Source organism: Chaetomium tenue (assembly GCF_020726465.1).
Source record: "Chaetomium tenue strain MPI-SDFR-AT-0079 chromosome Unknown F5144scaffold_1, whole genome shotgun sequence".
In the NCBI taxonomy this organism is placed as follows: domain Eukaryota; kingdom Fungi; phylum Ascomycota; class Sordariomycetes; order Sordariales; family Chaetomiaceae; genus Chaetomium; species Chaetomium tenue.
In genome coordinates, this window is record NW_027117329.1 from 5,215,680 (window position 1) to 5,233,431 (window position 17,752).

The 17,752-nt window shown below is 54.7% G+C and overlaps 3 protein-coding genes across 3 annotated transcripts; all 3 read left to right on the forward strand.

The window, feature by feature from the left end:
- Nucleotides 1-743: 743 nt before the first annotated feature.
- On the forward strand, nucleotides 744-1,574 carry F5144DRAFT_598392 (uncharacterized protein; the record flags this gene model as incomplete). Its single annotated transcript, XM_066790941.1, has 1 exon — nucleotides 744-1,574. The coding sequence occupies one exon, from the start codon at nucleotides 744-746 to the stop codon at nucleotides 1,572-1,574; it is 831 nt and encodes a 276-aa protein (XP_066649272.1).
- A 4,908-nt stretch (nucleotides 1,575-6,482) lies between these two features.
- F5144DRAFT_70316 (uncharacterized protein) lies at nucleotides 6,483-8,565 on the forward strand. The gene has a single exon (XM_066793345.1). The coding sequence runs from the start codon at nucleotides 6,781-6,783 to the stop codon at nucleotides 8,272-8,274; it is 1,494 nt and encodes a 497-aa protein (XP_066649273.1). The 5' UTR covers nucleotides 6,483-6,780; the 3' UTR covers nucleotides 8,275-8,565.
- Nucleotides 8,566-12,496: 3,931 nt separating this feature from the next.
- On the forward strand, nucleotides 12,497-13,478 carry F5144DRAFT_70354 (uncharacterized protein). The gene has a single exon (XM_066793347.1). It carries the CDS (start codon nucleotides 12,678-12,680, stop codon nucleotides 13,380-13,382), a length of 705 nt encoding a protein of 234 aa, XP_066649274.1. The 5' UTR covers nucleotides 12,497-12,677; the 3' UTR covers nucleotides 13,383-13,478.
- The last annotated feature ends 4,274 nt before the right edge of the window (nucleotides 13,479-17,752 follow it).

The following is a 17,752-nucleotide window of genomic DNA, read 5'->3' on the forward strand; positions in this document are numbered from 1 at the left end:
TGCTTAGCAACCCCTGAGTTCAGGCTTGGCCCAAATATTCCCCTGCTGCCAGCCCAACTGCTTGATTGACGTACCAATTATTAGTGACAGGAGCAAAGCCAATTGAGAGGCACTCCCGGGCTTCCGTATTGTTGGTAGTAACGAGCCCCCCCGGGCAGCCCGGTTATACACGGAATCACCACAAAGACCGCCAAACTTATTAGCGCTGTCGGACAGCATGACACCCTCGCCCTCACGTCTCGAAAGAACCGTAACACGCTAGGCTCATAGAGTCTCACAACCCCTGTCTCAGCTCGGTATTATTTCGTTACACTTGCACTTCGTGCTATCCCACACGGCAACACATTCGTCAGGTCAACGATGGTTGAGGTTCATGAGTTCATGAATCTATCTCATATAAGACTAGGCTCTCACCAATCACGTTACCAACTACCACAAGCTTCAGGCTTTATCAGCATGGCCATCAGGAGCTGTCAAACGCTGGTGTAAGACGCCCATTTTGCTAGGATATGATCCAGTAGCGTCGGTTTTGGCAAACTATCACGAGCTCCCGCTCTTGCCACCATGTGAAACTCTGTATTCCACCCATGACGAACACCAAGTAGAACGAGTGAATATATTAGGGCTCCCAATGTTTTGGAGAGGAAACTCGGCTTGGATTATGGGGGGACCAGAACTATTGCTTAATGCCCAAAGCAAAGTTGACTCAACCCCTGAGCCTCAACACACTCACGAACATCACAATGCATCCCCATCCTATTTCTATCCTCCTTTTCGTTGGCACTGGCAAGTTGGCCGCTGCAGCACCGGTACTTACCCATAACAACCACCCGCTGCTCAACTCGCCGCTCTTCAACACCCCTTTGCCGGCCCCCCCCTTTCCCCTAGGGCGCGTCTTCCCCAGACTCTTCGGCCCGCCCGAAACCCCCAAACCTGACGCATCCAACCTCGATACTCGCTCCCACCACAACCAGCCCCTAGAGAACCCAAAGCAGCATGGCCTCCTAGGCGCCACCACAGTCACCAACACCGCCCCCCTCACCCTCACGCCCGTATCAACGCTCCTCCTCCCCGACGCGGAAACAACTCCAAGCACAACAGCAGCCCCTAACCCAGCAACCACCTCCTCCACCGCCAGCAGCAACACCACCAGCGACCCAACCCCCGGCTCAGTGATCATCATCCCCGCCAACACCATATCAATGCTCTCCCCCGGACCAAGCCCCCTCCCAACAACAACCACCACCACCCCCACAACAACAACAACAACAACAACGGCACTCCCACCCTCAACCCCTCCTACAAACACCACCGCCACCACCACCACCGCACTCCCCGCCGTAATCGCCCAGTCGGTCACCTTCCTCGAAACAGTCGCCTTCACCACCACCGTCTTGCCCGCTGTGACAGTCACGGGGCTGCTGACGCTCACGAGTGTGGTGGTGGTCAGTGGGACGCCGGTGGGGGGGGCGGTGGTGTTTGCTACTGCTGTTGCTGTTGCTGGTGGTGAGGGTGGGGGTGGTGGTGGTGGTGGTGGTGGTGCGGTTGCTACGGCGGCGGTGGTGGTTAACTAGCGCTGGGGCTGCTGGTTTGTGGGAGTGGGAGTGGGGGTGTTGTGTTGTGGGGGTTTGGGGGGTCTAGGGGTCTAGGGGTTGGGATTTGGTGGGGGGCGGTGGTGAGGAGATGGTTGTGGTTCTGGTGGTGGAGGTTGCGGTCGTTGTAGAGGCTGCCTGATGGAAATGGTGTTAGTTGCTGTTCTCACCGCATTTCCCCCTTGTTTCGTATCCCCGGTTCGTCTTGTTCACAATGAGTGCGATGCTCGAAAAAGGGGACCAGCGGCTGCTGCAGCCCAGTGGGCGCCGGCCGACTGGCACGGCGCCAACAGGCTCTTGTCAATGGCTAGCGTTTGTTCGAGGGCAACCACCGTTATTGTTCGGCCCAGGCTATTCAGAAGGCGCACCCGGCGAGACGAAATAAAGGCTGGGGCGTTGGCCGTCCTGTGATAAGCCACACCAGGTAGCTCTCCTGTTCTCGAGAGACATGTAGAAGATACATCCAAGAAACACACTCAGCCTTGGGTTTAGAGGTTCAGACTAGGCTGTTTGTCTTAACCCGCCTCCTCGTTTGTGGAGGCAGTCTCAGATCTGTCAACGCGGTCCCTGGACTGGGCGGCCCAAACTCGCGGCCACAGTGGGTGATGCAACAAACCCGGGGGATGCCATGCTGCAGCTCAGCACAGGTATCACCAGCCTCACCAACCAGTACGCTAAACCTACATGAGTGGGTTTCTGGAAAGCGCAGCCCAGCCTAGAGGTTTACCCGCTGCCGTACCCTCCCAGCTGCCAGGAGCAGACGCACACTTGGCTGTTTGCCTCGCCGTTGGACCGCAAAGCCACAAATCTGGAATATGGTTTGTTCGCAAGGCTGTGTGTTTCAGGGGCCGAGGAATGGGGAAAAGATCTCGAGCTGCATCCACGGGTATGGTTCGCAAGACCTTCTGATAGGTTGGCATGCACCCCGTGGGTTTCTGGGGAGAATGCAGCCACACAAAGCCCAACCGGGCTTACCACCAGTATGAGCCCAAGCGAGACGCCGAATGCGGTGTGACGATGCACCCACGAAAAGGTGCCCGCCATTAACATCGGGTTGCCCGCTCAGCCGGCTGGTTGTCATTTGCAGCAAGGAGCTAACAATGGCTCGGGAACAGTAAGGCTCACCCAACACGTCTTGTGTGCTCTGTCTCCGGGGCTGTGGTGGCCCGAGTTGACGTAGTGGGAGGATTCAACATGTGGATAACCGTGGTTTCTCACTAGGAACGACCCGGGTGCAAGCCAACCCCTTCCCATCCCCCTTCGAGTGTCCGAAGACACGGGTAATATGCGTTCTGGTATGTGCCTCTCCAGCATTACGAGTCGTTCCTCTGAGGGTTCGGGGTTCGGCTCCCGCAGTAACACCTCGAGCAACAGCCATCCATGCCGAGGGTCTTGGGATCGGGGTGGTGGGAAAGCGCCCAAGGCGGTATCAGAACCGTTCAGCGATCAGCGATGCTGAAAGGTACCAACGGCGATGAATTGCGGCCCGCAGCAGCCATGGAGAAGGGAACCCACCAGATCCGGCTCAAGCGCGCCAATCCGGCCAGTCACAATCCTGGGGCTTCATCTTGAGGCGTGCTGGACCAGGACGGTAGAGGTGGAAATAGGCAGTGCCTGCATCGTTCATGAGCCTCTCTACTGCACCGGAAGAGGTGCTGGTCCAACCATTTCCATTCCTATTTCCGGCGATCTCTTTTGTCGTTGGCCGACTCGTCGCACCTTTCGTTCCCCATCGTACAGAATAACGGCGGCCGAGGTATTTCGGTGATTTGCGCTGCAAAAATCGAGACACTTGGCATCGGGAACGATAGCCGGAACGATAACTCACGGTAACGATACCCGGAAGTTAGGACGTTAAAGCGAGCACCGGGGGCCGCGGGAAGCCAGGTGTGTGTGAGTGTGAGAGGGGTGGGGGAGGAAGGGGGGGGGGGGCAGAGGGTACGTTGGGGCTGGTAAGTGGGTTTCGACCTCTGACATGCGCCGGATGCTTTCTCTGTCGTCGCGAATTCCATGATAGATATGACAGATGGATGTGTCGAGGCTGACCTTTGCATTGATGGCGCGATCATGTGGTCGCAGTCTCACAGACTTACCAACCGGACAGGCAGCCGAAGTTGCAACTTGCGTGCTTCAGCGTTGGCCGTTGTCTCTAAACCCTTCGATCCTGTGGTGTTCTTTCTTTGACTCGCCAATTAGGGCTGCAGGGGGTTTCGCGAACTCGACTCAATGCTGCACAAAGTCGTCGCAGGATGCGCTTGTTTCCGCAAAACGGGCCTCAAAAGACGAAGGGCATCGGCGGCATGTCTCGGCGGCTGCGCTGGCTGGCTTCCTTCCCATTTCAGTAGTTTGAATTTTACTCGTCGGTCAAGGGACCCGTCATGCGCTTCCTGGCCAACGAGAAGAGAGATTATTATGGGTCCCTCCCTCTTCGGCCTGGCTGTCCCTCAAACTAGAATTTGATTGCCGCAAACACGAGTCGAGAAGTTGCAACCCCTTCCCCTCCGCCCCCGAGGCCGTCAAGGTCTGAGCCATCACAACAAGAAAAAAAAAAACTAGCGTATAGACGGGCCTCTCAAATGCGCTATGCTGCGCCGTTCTAAGACTTTCTTCTGTGACGTGGCACCTTATCCTCGGTTCTTTCCCTACCAACATGAGATGAATGGGAGGGTTGCAATTTGCAAGCCTCCAGAAAATAACAGTGATGTTTATTTTTGGACCCTGTGGGTTAACGACGAGGGTTGAAACAAAGCCGCCTGGACCTGAAAATCGCGCGGCTTGACGTGGAGATCGGTGAAGCACCAGAAAGGCCGACATTTGTACTGGGGAAGTCCTTCTTGCCAAAAATTGCGACAGATTCCATCAATCTCCATGGTCCGCGAGACATTGGGAGCCCCCTGCCTTGACAACCACCAGGGGTTGACAGTTCAAGCCTATCAAATTGGCTGCTCTGTCCCAGCCGTCCGGTAACACAGTGTGACACTGGTGACCTACACCAAACCACGAGCTTCGGTTGGCTACATCCCTATGCCAAGAGTCTGTTGGTTGGAGAGTTATTGGAGTGGGGCAGATTCTTGACGTTCATAGGTCGTGGGGCAGATGCCTTCCCCTTCCGCCCTGCACAAGGCCTTACTCGCGCAGCGTGCCTGCCCTCTGATGCTGCGCGCTGGTTGCGGGGTCCTGGCAGGTCCTTCTCTGGCCATGGAAATGCTGCCATCGCTGCTCGGCCAACTCGGCCAACTCGCTGCCTGCGCAGGCCACACCAGAGCGCCCTCCCATTTCCATGCTCATCGACCATCTCAATGTGTAGTCAACGACGAAAGTTTGATAGTAATGACGGCACACGCAGAGATGCGGCAACTTGATCAAGCTTTGGAATCGTCGAGGCCCTGCACATACAGATTACATACAAAACATTCAATGATGTATGTATGTAACAGTGCGAGGAGCAGGGGGAAGTTGCTGCATGGCAGCGCCAGCCGCACTCTGCAGAACCGGATCGAGATGGCCCCTGCTTAGAACGGATGGGAAGAGGCAAGGCATGAAGCCAAGACAGGCTAGAGATCTCCCATTCAAAACCCATCGCCGTCCGCGGGCCTCCATGAACAAACCCGTTCACGAGTAAAGATCGTCCTCAGATTAACGATTTGATTGTGTTTTCTTTTGCGTTTCCATTACGAGTAAGAAAAGGACGTACAAATATTCAACGGCAGGCAATGAGGATGGCTTAATGCCTCGGTACACGTCATATCTGCTCACTTCGGAGATACCAGGTACATGTCAGGGCAGGTGCACTCGGCACGATAATTCAAGCGAGACCCCCATGGAAACGCCTTCCCCCCGCACAAAACCACACCAGGAGTAATTATTTTTCATCCCTGCTTCAGTTTTCTTGCCTACCCCGGGCTGTTTTGGCAATTCTTTCCTTCCCCCACAATGATTTCCTGAGAAGTTCGCTAGCACATACCTCTCTCGCTCCTCGTCACATTCACACGGAGCGCTGGGGTCTTGGGGGCAGGGGGCCACAATCTCTTCGTCCGAAGTTCCATCACAAACATCACAAGGCTCTGGATCTGAAGGGTAGCACATTGTGTGTGAACAGCAACAGCACGCAGCGACGATCCGCTCCTTTCATATCATCCAGAGTCAGTTGGAGTCACCGTTTCCGACAGCTCACCTTGTTCCCGCCTCCGTTTCCGACGAGCAATCAATCACGAATGCAGTCCAAAACCCAACAGTGACATTCAGGGGTTGGGACCCAGAGCTTGCCGAGAAGTTACCCACTTAGTCGCTTCGATTCCCTTCTGCAGGTCTCACAGGGCGTTCAATGCCAATCAGGGTGTGAATGCAGAGCTACCGGGAGGACACCCCCGGGGACCAGGGCAGTTTGGTTAGCGGGCGCTTCTTTTGGCCACCCAGGATCCCCGAAGTACGGGGTACTTCCACTCGACGGCTGGCCGCGTCCCGCCTCTGTCAGATGATCTGAGCCGAGTCTCGTCTGAGTCGTCTCCCTCCCACCCTGGATCACCAAACCTGCTCTTGGCCCTCCAGATGCTCAGTTTGGAGGTTGATCTTTGAACAGCCACGGACTGCATCGGAATAATACACAGGAGGCATAAAACTTGGAAAACACAGTCGACTCGCGTCTGCCTCTACGATTTCGGGCAGATACCAGCTTTAGCAGGCTCCTCCGGACCCGGATACCCAAGTTATACCAGGTTTCCCAGTCTCCCTTCTCGCGGGATTTTAACGCCATCTGGCCTTGGTGGATACTCTCCCCACGGAACAGGCCGTTTTCGACGAGGCAGAGACACGGCGCCTCCTATACCCGACCTGATAGGCGACTGGCCTCGCCCAGTAACAAGACGAGTCTGTCCCAACCAGGCCCAGGGTCAGCTGCCGAGTTACCTTGCACCGACAGCACCAGGCCAGCAATATCTGCGGTGCGCCCCCATCGACAACATATAAGAGGCTTGAGAGTCCGTGTCCTCGACCGCTTGCTCCGCAAAGTCCAACCCCTCATCTTCTCATCGATACATTGCGCGGCCTTGTACGGTCGAAGTCACCATCTACTTCTACTGACAACAACACATCCACAACATCCACAACATCCATTTCGGAAGCCCCCTCTCATCGCCACCTCTCCGCGGCCCATAGTCTTCGCGCATTTTCCACGCGTCCAAACTGCGACATGACTTATCAGAACTACGAAGGCTTCTATCCTCCGGGGCTGCCTGGGCGTCCGGGGTCGCCGCCCAGGCAGCCCTTGGAAGCGCGCTCATCCTCAGTCTCGTCAACCTCGTCATCCGCATCATATTCCGTACCATATGACATCGCCGCCACCCACAATGTCGGCATCTCGCGGACTGTGTCGCCCGCATCCGGGGTTTCCGACTTGGAGACGGACCCGGTTCTGTACTCGAGGAATCAGTTCTCGACGATTGCTCAGGAGCATACGCCCGCATCTGGTGTTTCTGGATCAGGGGCGGGCGCTGTGATATACTCGAGAAATCATTACCAGACACTTGGCCACGAACACCAGTCCCCATTTCGATCCCATGCCACGCCGCTCCCGTCGCAACTTCTCCAGGCCCAAGCCACTTCTTCGCACCCATTCTACTCGGCCTTTCAGGCCCCGAGACAGATTCTGCCGCTGCCGCCATACAGTGGCTACTCAGTCGGTGCCCTGCATCCACAATCAACATCGTTACACCAACAACCAACCTCCCTAGACCATCAATCATCGTCTCTCTACCATCAGCCATCGTCTCTACACCATCAACCGTCCTCTCTCCACTATCAACCATCGCCTCTGCACTATGAATCCTGGCCTCAGGATTGTGCTCCCACACCTTACCATTCTTTGCCAACCCCGCCCTCGCATCAACTGCCGCCACAGAATCAGCCTCGGGCAAGATCAGCCACGCCAGACGATACACCGCCGCTCCTGAGATTTCTGCAGCAACTATCACCCGCCATCATCCTCCAGATCCAAGAGGAGGTAACCTGGTTTCACTGTTGGAAGCTTTACCGGACCAACCGATGGTTCCGGCACAACTTTCACCCGGACAGGCTCCCCGAGCACTTGAAAATAGGCGGTCTGCTGAGCGCAGAGAAGAACGAGGGGCGCGAGGACCCCGAAGAGTCGGACACCCCCCGCACCACCAAGCCCCGCAAGAACTTTAACTTCTTCGGGTGCTACCACTGCCACCGGTTCAGGGGATATGAATACTTTGAGTCTCAAAAGTACGGCATGCTAGCGACCCAGGGAGATGGCAGGGATGGAGGGGGGGCGGAAAGGGAGCAATCGTACACGCCGCCACCTTCGAAGAGCTCGAGCTTATCGCCTCCCGCCAACCCTCACTACGATCCCAGCTTGACCCGAAGCAGCCTCCGAGCCTCAGCCGCAGCCAAAGGGCGCCGAACAAGCACCTCACCGGCCGGCGACGCCTCGACTTCACACGCGCGTGCCAGAAAGACATCAGCGGAACGGCGCTTCTGCGTCGACTGCGGCCTGAGGAAAGAATTCTACAAGCCGCGCGATGTCATTGATTTGCACCGGCCGCTGAACAAGGGGAACGCTCTCTGGGTCTGCGACTGTAGGAAACTGCGCCATCGCTTGACAGAAGGCAAGTGCTACGACTGTGATGCCACCGTTCCCTACTCGGTGCTGGTGGCGAGGTGATGGATCGGGCAGGTTTGACAGCACACTGTGGGGTTTTTCTTTGTCATCAACAACTGGGGAGGCATATTTGAGGGAGCTTGGATTCTTTCGTTTATATTACGACTTGATATCACGGTGTTTTACGGTGGAATGTTTTCTTGTGTCTAGATAATAATCTCACGGTCCGTGTTTGAAAAAATGGTCTGGGTGGGTTTCATTAGCACGCACTGGCTTATCTGGCGTGGTATATGGTAGCCCAATTCAATTCATTCCGTCTGCCAACAACTGATGATCCTTGACTGCGTTCCATCCTCACCAACGATCCCTCGTTTCTGATCCCCAGGGTGGGCGATAAATAAAAATATTCGATTGGTTAAAAATCAATATTCTTATTGATGACTAATCGAATATTTTCAATATTCGAAAATATTTTTGGGCCCGTGCTCCGTGACCCCGCTCATCAACATTCCCAGCAGCTCAAAGGTAACTTAGTAGTTGGGGGGAAAATGTCTTTCCTTTCTGAAGATTCTTTGGTCTCCAAGGACACATCGATCAGTGCAAGTCAAACTGCAAAAGACCACAGTCGACCGCCTCGAGCAGATGAGCCAACACACAAGGGCAAAAATCGGATGCTCTATTGCAAATATTGCCCTTCTTACGGCGCTCAGAACACCAACTTCAAACAACACCTTTTCTCCAAACATGGCATTGTTCTCGGCGCCCCCCGAGCGGTTGATTCACTGAGCAGCCTTACATTGCAAAATATCTACAACCAGGCATCAATCACAAATGAAAACTCTGAGCTAGACACTCGAATTCTCAAGAAGGCTCTCAACAAAGAGGTCATCACCGAGGCAATCATCACTCTCATTGTGGTGCACAGCCTCCCCTTCCGACTCGTCGAAAGCTCAGAGTTCCATACCCTTTGCAGAGCACTCAATCCAACGGCGTCAAACGAGATCATCTCTTCGCATTCTGGAATCAAAAGCCAAATCGAAAAGTCATGGCTCTCTCATAAAGACCTTGTGCGGAAAAGGCTTCAGTCATCTCTATCAACAATCCATATCTCTCTCGACGTCTGGACTTCTCCAAATAGGAAGCTGTTCCTTGGGATTTGTGCTCAATTTGTGGATCGCGAAACGGAGAGGCTTTCCAAGGCATTGATCGGACTTCCTTCGATTTCTTCACATCACGCCGACTCTCAATGCAAAGCTCTCTTTTCGGTTCTCAAAGATTATGGGATTTATCAAAAACTCGGCGCAATCATCGGCGATAATGCCTCCTCAAACCACAAGCTTTGTCGATTACTTGGCTCCATTCTTGAGGAGGGAGGGTCAACATGGGTGGCATCAGATAATCGGATTCGGTGCAATGGCCATGTTATCAACTTGGCAGTTCAAGCGTTTCTCTTCCAAGAACTGAAAGAAGGAATGGAGGAAGAGGATGAAGAAGAGGATCCCCTAGAGAAGAGAAAGATTTCCCTTCGAAACTTTGGCCCTCTTGGCAAGCTTCACAACATTGTCGTTCACACCCGTGGTTCCCCTAGTCGAACTCGGCAGTTTATGGAACTCGCCACTCGCAATATCCCCCTCGACAATAGCACCAGGTGGAATAGCTGGTACGAAATGCTCAAGGTCGCCATTGAGAAGGAGTCAGCTATTGACTCTTACTCAAAAATCTGGTACGATGATCTCCAGAACGACTTCTTATCCCCACAAGACTGGGAAACCCTTCGATCAGTCCTCTCATTCTTGAAGCCATTCTACCGCGCTACCAAGGAGACGGAAGGAGATCTTGCAACCATTGACCGAGTTCTTTTCACCATGGATATTCTGGTTCAGCATTTCAAGAAGAGTCTTGACACTTTCAAAGCGAACACTTTCTTCTCTCCTCGGGTTCAAAGGAGCTGGGCAGCCTTCGACAAATACTACCTGAAGACCGAGGACTCGCCATATTACGCAGCGGCCATTATTCTGCACCCTTCTCGGCGAATTGGGTATCTCAAACACAATTGGGATAAGAAATGGGTGCGACCGGCTGTCCAAGCTGTCAAAACATTATGGGATCACTTCAAGAACCAAGATTTCATCCCATCATTGGCTCCACCTTTTGAAGAAGCAACAGAAGATCTTGACGACGACTACGACATCTTCGCTCGGAATCTCGCGAACTTCCCACGGCCGCACAGCAAAGATGATCTCGAAGAATATACATCGGAACATGCAATCCCTATTGACAAGTCAGCATTGTCCTGGTGGTTGGATTCTCAGCAACGGAAACGTTGGCCAAGGCTCTCACAATTCGCGATCAATATTTTATCAATCCCAGCGATGAGCGCAGAGCCCGAGCGGGTGTTTTCTGGGGCTCGCCGTACGATATCTTGGGAAAGAATGCAACTGGGAGAAGGGACTATTGAGATACTCGAGTGTTTGAAGCATTGGAAGAGGTCAGGATTGATTGGGGAGTTTGCAGGGGTTGGAAATATTGACGATGACTAAGCAGGGTGAGATATTTTCCACATTTTGAATCAATATTCGATTGCTTAGTAATATTATTATATTATTATTCATACTCCGCTATGCCCTAGGGCGTGCCGGACCCTCTGCTATTTAGTGTACAGGAAAACCGTGCCCTCCCGGGCCGGGTGAAAAACCCCTACCAACAATCAAGGAACGATGCGTTCTGGTGAGTCTACGTATACAAAGAGAGGAGGCCTCCTGGCCTCCGAACGGGGGCGCTTCAGGCCGCCGTTTCCAGCTCGAGCCTCCTGGCCAAGCTGTACATCGGCAGCCTCCCCGAGTCCATCAGCCAGTCGAGGATCCTCCTCGCAAGCCGTACAGTCGTGGGATTGATACCGTGTAGAACTGAGTAAAAGTCCCGTCGTGTCCGAATTCCAGTTCTCTCCCATCTTCGAGTCAACGGTGGGGCCAAACACCACACTACCAGGTGTTCGGCAGTCTCTCGCCCCTCGCCACACTCGCAGGCAGGCGTCAGAACCTCCGGGACTTCCCGTGTAAACAAGTAGTCCCGTAAGCCTATTGCTCCCGTCCGGATTTGAATGAGCAGTGAGCTTTTCGCCTTGCTGAGACCGTCATGCCTCCTTAGGGTTTCGTTCCGGAATAGCGTCTCCCGCTGATGGTCAAAGTCGTCCGCCGGCCTGGTGATTGCTCTGCCGTCCCGTTCCTTTAACCACCTCGCTCTCCAGGCCTCTTCTACTGCCTTGTCCGTGTCTATGGTTCCCCCCGTCCAGCGCATGATCGTGCCCGCGGCTCTCTCTACCGCCGTGGGCCCTTGAGGCCTCAAGGTTCGCGGTCGGCCCCTGTTGCCCCTCCTCGAGCTGAGTCTCTGCTGTATCTTGCGGCAGGCGGTAAGGATAACGCTCCCCGCCGTCTTTTTGCCGCCTTGGCCGTCGTCCAGATCGGGTTGTTGGAGTCGGTTTTCGAAATCTGCAAGCCGTTTGTTTAGGTATAAGTCCAACGGTGGTACCCACGTCTCTGTCTCGAGGTTACGGATGGGGGTAGACTTAAAGGCTCCCGCCACAATCCTCAGGCTCTTGTTCTGGGCCTTCCCGAGGGCCTTGGTGATGCCTTTCTTCACCGGTTCGCCTCCCACATCCGTGGGAATGTGGAACGACGATGCGCCATAGGCCAGCGCTGACCGGATGCACTTTGTGTACACTTCTCGCGCTTTGGCTAGACCCAGTCCCCACGTCGATGCCGCTAGCCTCGACAGGGCATAGCTCTGGGTCCTCAGCTTCTTCTCCACCGCCGCAAGGTGGGCTTTCCAGTTGAGCTTCCGGTCCAGCCAGACTCCCAGGAACCTGGCAGACTCCTTCGGTCTGACGGGGCTGGTGCCTCCCCCTGGGTTAGTGAGTTCCAGCTGGTTTGTCCACTGCCGTCGTCCCTTGTTGAAATGGATCAGTTCGCTCTTTTCCGGGGCGAACTTCATCCCCCGACTGTCCGCCCATCGCATGCATGTTTCCCACGCCGCCTCCAGTTGCCGGACATTGGCCTCGGGGTTTCGACCAAACACCAGGAGGTTGGTGTCATCCGCAAACCCCGTTATAGCCAAGTGAGGGTGCTCGTCTTTTAGCTGCTTGTATGCTTAGTAATATTGATTTTGCCCAAAACGAATATTTTTTGCCCACCCTGCTGATCCCTCGCATCCATGCCAAGAAAAAAGGCTGGCTGGCTGGCTGGCACAGAAACAAGACTTTCAAAGCGAGACATAGGCAGGGGGGAGAAGAAAGAAGAAGCAAAAACGGCGATTGACAACTGCCGAAATCTGTCTCGGGATCCTCCTCACGCGCCCTGAGCAGAGACACGCCACGCCTTCGCGGGCGTTGGGCGTTGGTGTTGGCTGGCTGGCCGGCGGAGAATATCCCTCCCCCAAGGTGAACCCATGCCCCATGGCCCCATGGCCCCATGCCCCAATGCCCCACGCCCAAACCCACTCACCCGATATTAAACGACAAGCATCATCCATTATCATCAGCCTTCCCCCCAACAGCAGCAACAAGAGCAGAGGGATGGGAGGGGAGGGACGAAACAGAAAGAGCGAGCGAGAGAGAGAGAATGAGGAGAGGCGCGCGGGTCGGCGCAGCAAGGGGGCGCTGGGCGGAGAGCAGCAGAGCGCGGGAATTGGGAAGGCCGTTTTGGGAGCGCCGTGCGCTAGTGCGTGGTCCCGACAGTCTGGCAAGCAATCAGAGGGCGCCGTTGGTTCCTGCGTTGCAGCGGCGCGGCCGAGAAAAACAGACTCGTCATTTTGGCCCGAAAAGGAGAGGGTCGTTGGAAGGAAGAAAAGGTCACCCCAGGTTGCATGGAGTCATCTTGGTCGTGGTGGTGGTGGGGACAAGGATGGGAGTCGAGGGTCATGGAACGGGTACCCCCGCAATTTGCGAGTCTGTGAACATGGAAGCGCCATCCTGCAGGGGGTGTTTAGCGTTCCCTAAACGGCTAAGTAGGGGACCATCGAACAGGTGTTGGCCCCGTCGACGACTTGAAAGTGCGCTACGGCAGTTTGCGGAATGGTGGCCAAGGAAGAGTTGGGCAAACAATACCCCCCTCTTCGCCGAAATCCATGTCCCTGTCAACTTAGGTTGTCAACGGCAGCTAAGGGAGATCCGCTAATGCGCTATTGCGACCACTTGATCGATCCGAGTCCACTATCCTGCTTAGAAATCATCGGTGATACAAGGAAAGACCTCATCGACTGTCAAACTGGATAATCTGGGCTGGCCAGTGAGAAAGGGGGGGCGGTGCTGCAGCCAGGGCAATCTCAAGACCAACAGCTTTAACTTCGGCGACCTAAGAACGGAAATCATGGATCCCATCGCCATCCACCACCGGGTTGGCAGTTTTCCTCAAGCGGAAGCCCCGCCCACACAGGCTGGCTGCAAGGGAGGGAGTGCCACGAGAAGCTTCTGGATCTGGCCGAGCAAGCGTGCGACAGCCATCTGCAGGCATGTGAACTGGCCCCAGAATATTGTCTGGATGTATGGCTTGCTTAAGCGCTGAAACGCGGCGGCGCGCTTAACCCCGACTTTCAACTGCGTAAGAGACTGGAGCGGTGAAAAGCCCGACGGTCCAGAGAGCATCCATGTTGGGTGCACCAGCCGTCAGCTCCCCGACTGCATCTGATGGTACGACGCGCGTTGGCAGTGGGTTGTCCGTCGAGCAGACTCAACGGGGTGATTCGGTAACACGTTCCGAATCCGCGGGAGCAAAATACGCTGACCATGCAGCGGCCCAAGGTAACATGATTTGTGTTGTCTGCGGCCCACGGGAAATATGGTTGCTTTTTCGTCTCTCTGCCGAGAATGGGGGACATGGGGGTTGAGGTAAGTCCGCCTGGGCAAACGGGCGCGCGTGGGTAATCAGCCTGGCCTCGGTGACAGCGCTTATTGCTTTATGAAACTTGGCTATTGGCTTCAGTAAAATGAAATCCAGAGTGTCGGGTCGACAGCCACGGGGAATTCATGCGGGATTCATGAACGGCTTGCTCGGGGGGGCCTAACGAAGCAACTCTTGCGAGTGAGTACCTGGTGAGTGAGTACGGATCGGGGAATGGAAACTGTGTGGCGTTTCTCAAGATTTCAATCGAAGTGTAGATCTGGCGGGAAACACCCTGTAAGCTCCATGGGCTCCATGGAAGGTCCGATCCATACGGAGGGAATGTGGGGATGCCTAAAAAGGTGTTTGAGCCTTCCTTCCCAGAACGTCCTCCGCTCCGTTCGTGCCTGCCAGGCTCCGTCCATCTTGACAGTTACCCGGCTGCCCAAAAAAAACTCTGAACATGGTTGCCTAACGCAGACTGAGGCAGACTGTAGTAGCCCATGCATTATGCCGTCACGGAAACAACATCACTCATGCTTGATACACAATACTTGGTTTTCCCATCATATCCTTCCTCATGTGGCCGCAGACGGCTCCCCATCCGGGGGAGTCGTCGCCCTAGACCCCTGTTACAACAGGTTTGTTTTTGTACCCCCAACTGATTGGTTACGGCGAAAAGCCCAAGAGCAGGGTGGCAGCGGTGGCTTCACCCATCAGCCCTGTCATTCATGGATCCCCATCTCTCACGTGGATGAATCTGTCACGCACCTCTCCATCTCGAATCTCCATTGGCCGCGTTATCCCTCAGCTTGTGATGATCTTCTGCCGGTCACGCTGAAGATGCTGCACCACATCCCCGGGGCCTGCCGCAGAAGGGAAGGCATCATCACGGGCGCTTCCCGCGGGTGACCTGTCAGATAGCCAGGGCACTTGCCACCCCCCCAATAGCTTAGGAGCTGGTGCCCGGATCCGCGGAGCCACCACGGAAGCTACTGAGGAGAAAACATCCCAGCGGCTGCTGTCTATCTGGTCCGCTGAAAATTCTCCACGTTTGTTTGCTTCTGGCCACGGAGCGCCACCTCCAACCACCCAGGCCAGCAATGGTTGGTGGTTGGTTGCCGGAAGTTTATCCTCGGGCATCGCAGTTCCATACACTCCACTCCGGATCTATGAGGCTCACCCCTCTCCCCTCACGTCCGAACCAGTCTCTGTGCGTGCTGCGCACTGTGAAGACACATCGTCAAGAACGCACTTCCTTGGAGCCCTCGATCCACCCTCATCGGCCCGTCCAAAGTGACACTGGGAGCCATGTCAGTGGATGACGACAAAACCAACAGCTTGTGATCTGGCTCTTTCAGAGCCCGGATAGCGGCCGGGTTGAGTACCCCAGCCGACACGCTGGCCAAGGAATTTAAATGAGGACAGGCCCTGCTCCACCAGCTGCGTTGGAACGGTGTTGGGCCACGTTGGGCTCCTTGTGGTGGCCGAAAACCACTCAGAGTTGCTCGGGGTCTTGTGCCCTTGCGCAGCCAGGCCTAGCTCGTGATAGCAGGTGCCAAGGGTGAAGAGGAGGTAGGCGATCCACAGACTCATTACCGCCAGGATCCTGGCCAGTCTGTGAGTCTCGACTCGCGGTGAATGCGGCCTGGGCACACATGATGTCTCTCCAATGTATCGTATACATCACGGGTACGGTCCATGGCCCACGAGTAAAAAACCAGCAACTTGCCCCACGTTCTGATGGTCATAATCCCCGAAGAAACTGAAAACGGTGAAGAGAAGCGAGGGCGAGTATGAAACGGACAGAGCTAGGTGTTGTCTGAATTTCTCCACCGGGTTCTCCGTTCATCGACACGAGCTAAGCAGAGGCATCAGTAAAACACTTCATTTGAGAGATTTGAGCATGAATGCTACTGGGAATTTGGCTGTTCTGAAAGTCGACTCTGGATCGATCGCAGCCATGCCGTGGATCGTTTGATTCTTTGAGCGATCAGAGATGCTCGGAGGCACACAGAACACATCTAGGGCTTGATGCTAACGCAAAATATAGACGCCAACTTTGGCACAGGGAAGAAATGCAGAGAATTTGAATATAATGCCTCTATCAACATTCAGTGCAGCGTTGCGTCACTTGCGTTGTTGAAGCCGCTCCCTTTCTCGAGCGGGCACACCAGAACCACACGCTTGTCTATGAACAACGTGAGCAATGATATCCCCCCAGCCACGTACTGAGATCCCAATAACCATTCACTGTCATTGCCACCAGTGACCTTGGCCTGAACTATCCTTCTAAAGCCCGGTCGGTTGCCCGGCTGGCCACCCATGGTCCGTGCGCATTATTTACTACCCCTTTTCTACACACTCCGCCGCCATCCACGTCTTCACGGCGCATAGCAGCATTGCGGAAAAGTACGCGAAAGCGAGTAAAGCATCTAATTCTCAACTAATTGGGGACTTAGAGGCAGAGAACAAAGCAGCTGCGGTGTTCGGGCAGGACCTCATTGTGGATGGCGACTGGCGAGGTGGGTAATTGGGCGGCTCCCACTAGGTGCGCGGGTCCGCGCGGATTACGTAATTCCAAATGCTAATGTAATCGCTAAATATGCATCTAACAGAACAGTGCCCCGCGCCTCCATCAACGCCATCGCCAGAACTAATTACAATACATCTGAATACCGCAGAGGGCATGCCCTTGAGGTCCTTATATGGCCAACTGCATGGCACTTCGTACACTTGCTTGGAGCCCGACGGGGCTCAAGTGCCTGGACCTGGGCCTCAACTGCCTCAAACTGACTCGGCTCCCGCTTTGTACTTGATTTGGGGAGTGAGCTTTGAGCCCGAATTGGCTCAATGCGCTGGCGAGGCTCAAGGAGTAGCTGTGGGGTTCCCTTGCGCTTTAAATGCCAATGTGAGTGGAAGTGGTTGAGAAGAAGAGGCTCGCCTTGGAGAGCATCAAGTGCATGCAAGCATGGGAGCCCGTAGACACGAGTAAAAGTACCTGTGCAAGTTAGGAATCGAGGACGGTCTGTCTCTGCAAGTAGCTTCCGTTGCTCCTCGACCTTCCTTAACGCCTCGTGTGACACCCATCCTCGTACGACTCCATACAATGCCCCAGAAAGCTCAAGCGGAGGCCGAGTCTGTTGCCTTGCCTGCCATGCTTGTAACTCGGCGAGCTGGTTCTGGAGAGCAAGTCGGATTGCCTTCTAAGCCTCGAAGAGGTTGAATGTCGATCTCCTCAAGTATGACTTGAGGAGGGCGTGGATCCCTTCTACTCGTGAGGTAGCTGTATTGCCAAAATGAGTCGACTGGTCGACCCAAGCGCGTACAAGCTTCTCCTTGAATGGGATAAGCCACGTGGTCTTGATATACCCGACCTCGTTGGGGTGTTCAACAGCGTATTTTTGTTGAAATTGTGCAAGCCGGTTGGCATACTCCTCTTCTGTTGGCGAACTAATGATCGAATGCCAAGAGTCGTAGAATTCTTTCCACTTCTCAGCCTCCGGGAATGCTGGTTGGCATCGGGCAAGGACTGCCTTGTTCGCATGCCAGATGCAGATGAGCGTTGCAGCAGAAGGGAAGAGCGCTGAAGCTGCATTCATGGCTGCAAGGCAGCGGTCCGTAAGAATTACAGACGGGAGAGTAGTATTGCATTGCTCGTACAGTGA

Excerpts from the sequence above, each read along its gene's own strand:
- F5144DRAFT_70354 (XM_066793347.1), top strand. The coding sequence starts at position 12,678 with ATGCCCCAATGCCCCACGCCCAAACCCACTCACCCGATATTAAACGAC.
- F5144DRAFT_70316 (XM_066793345.1), top strand. The coding sequence starts at position 6,781 with ATGACTTATCAGAACTACGAAGGCTTCTATCCTCCGGGGCTGCCTGGG.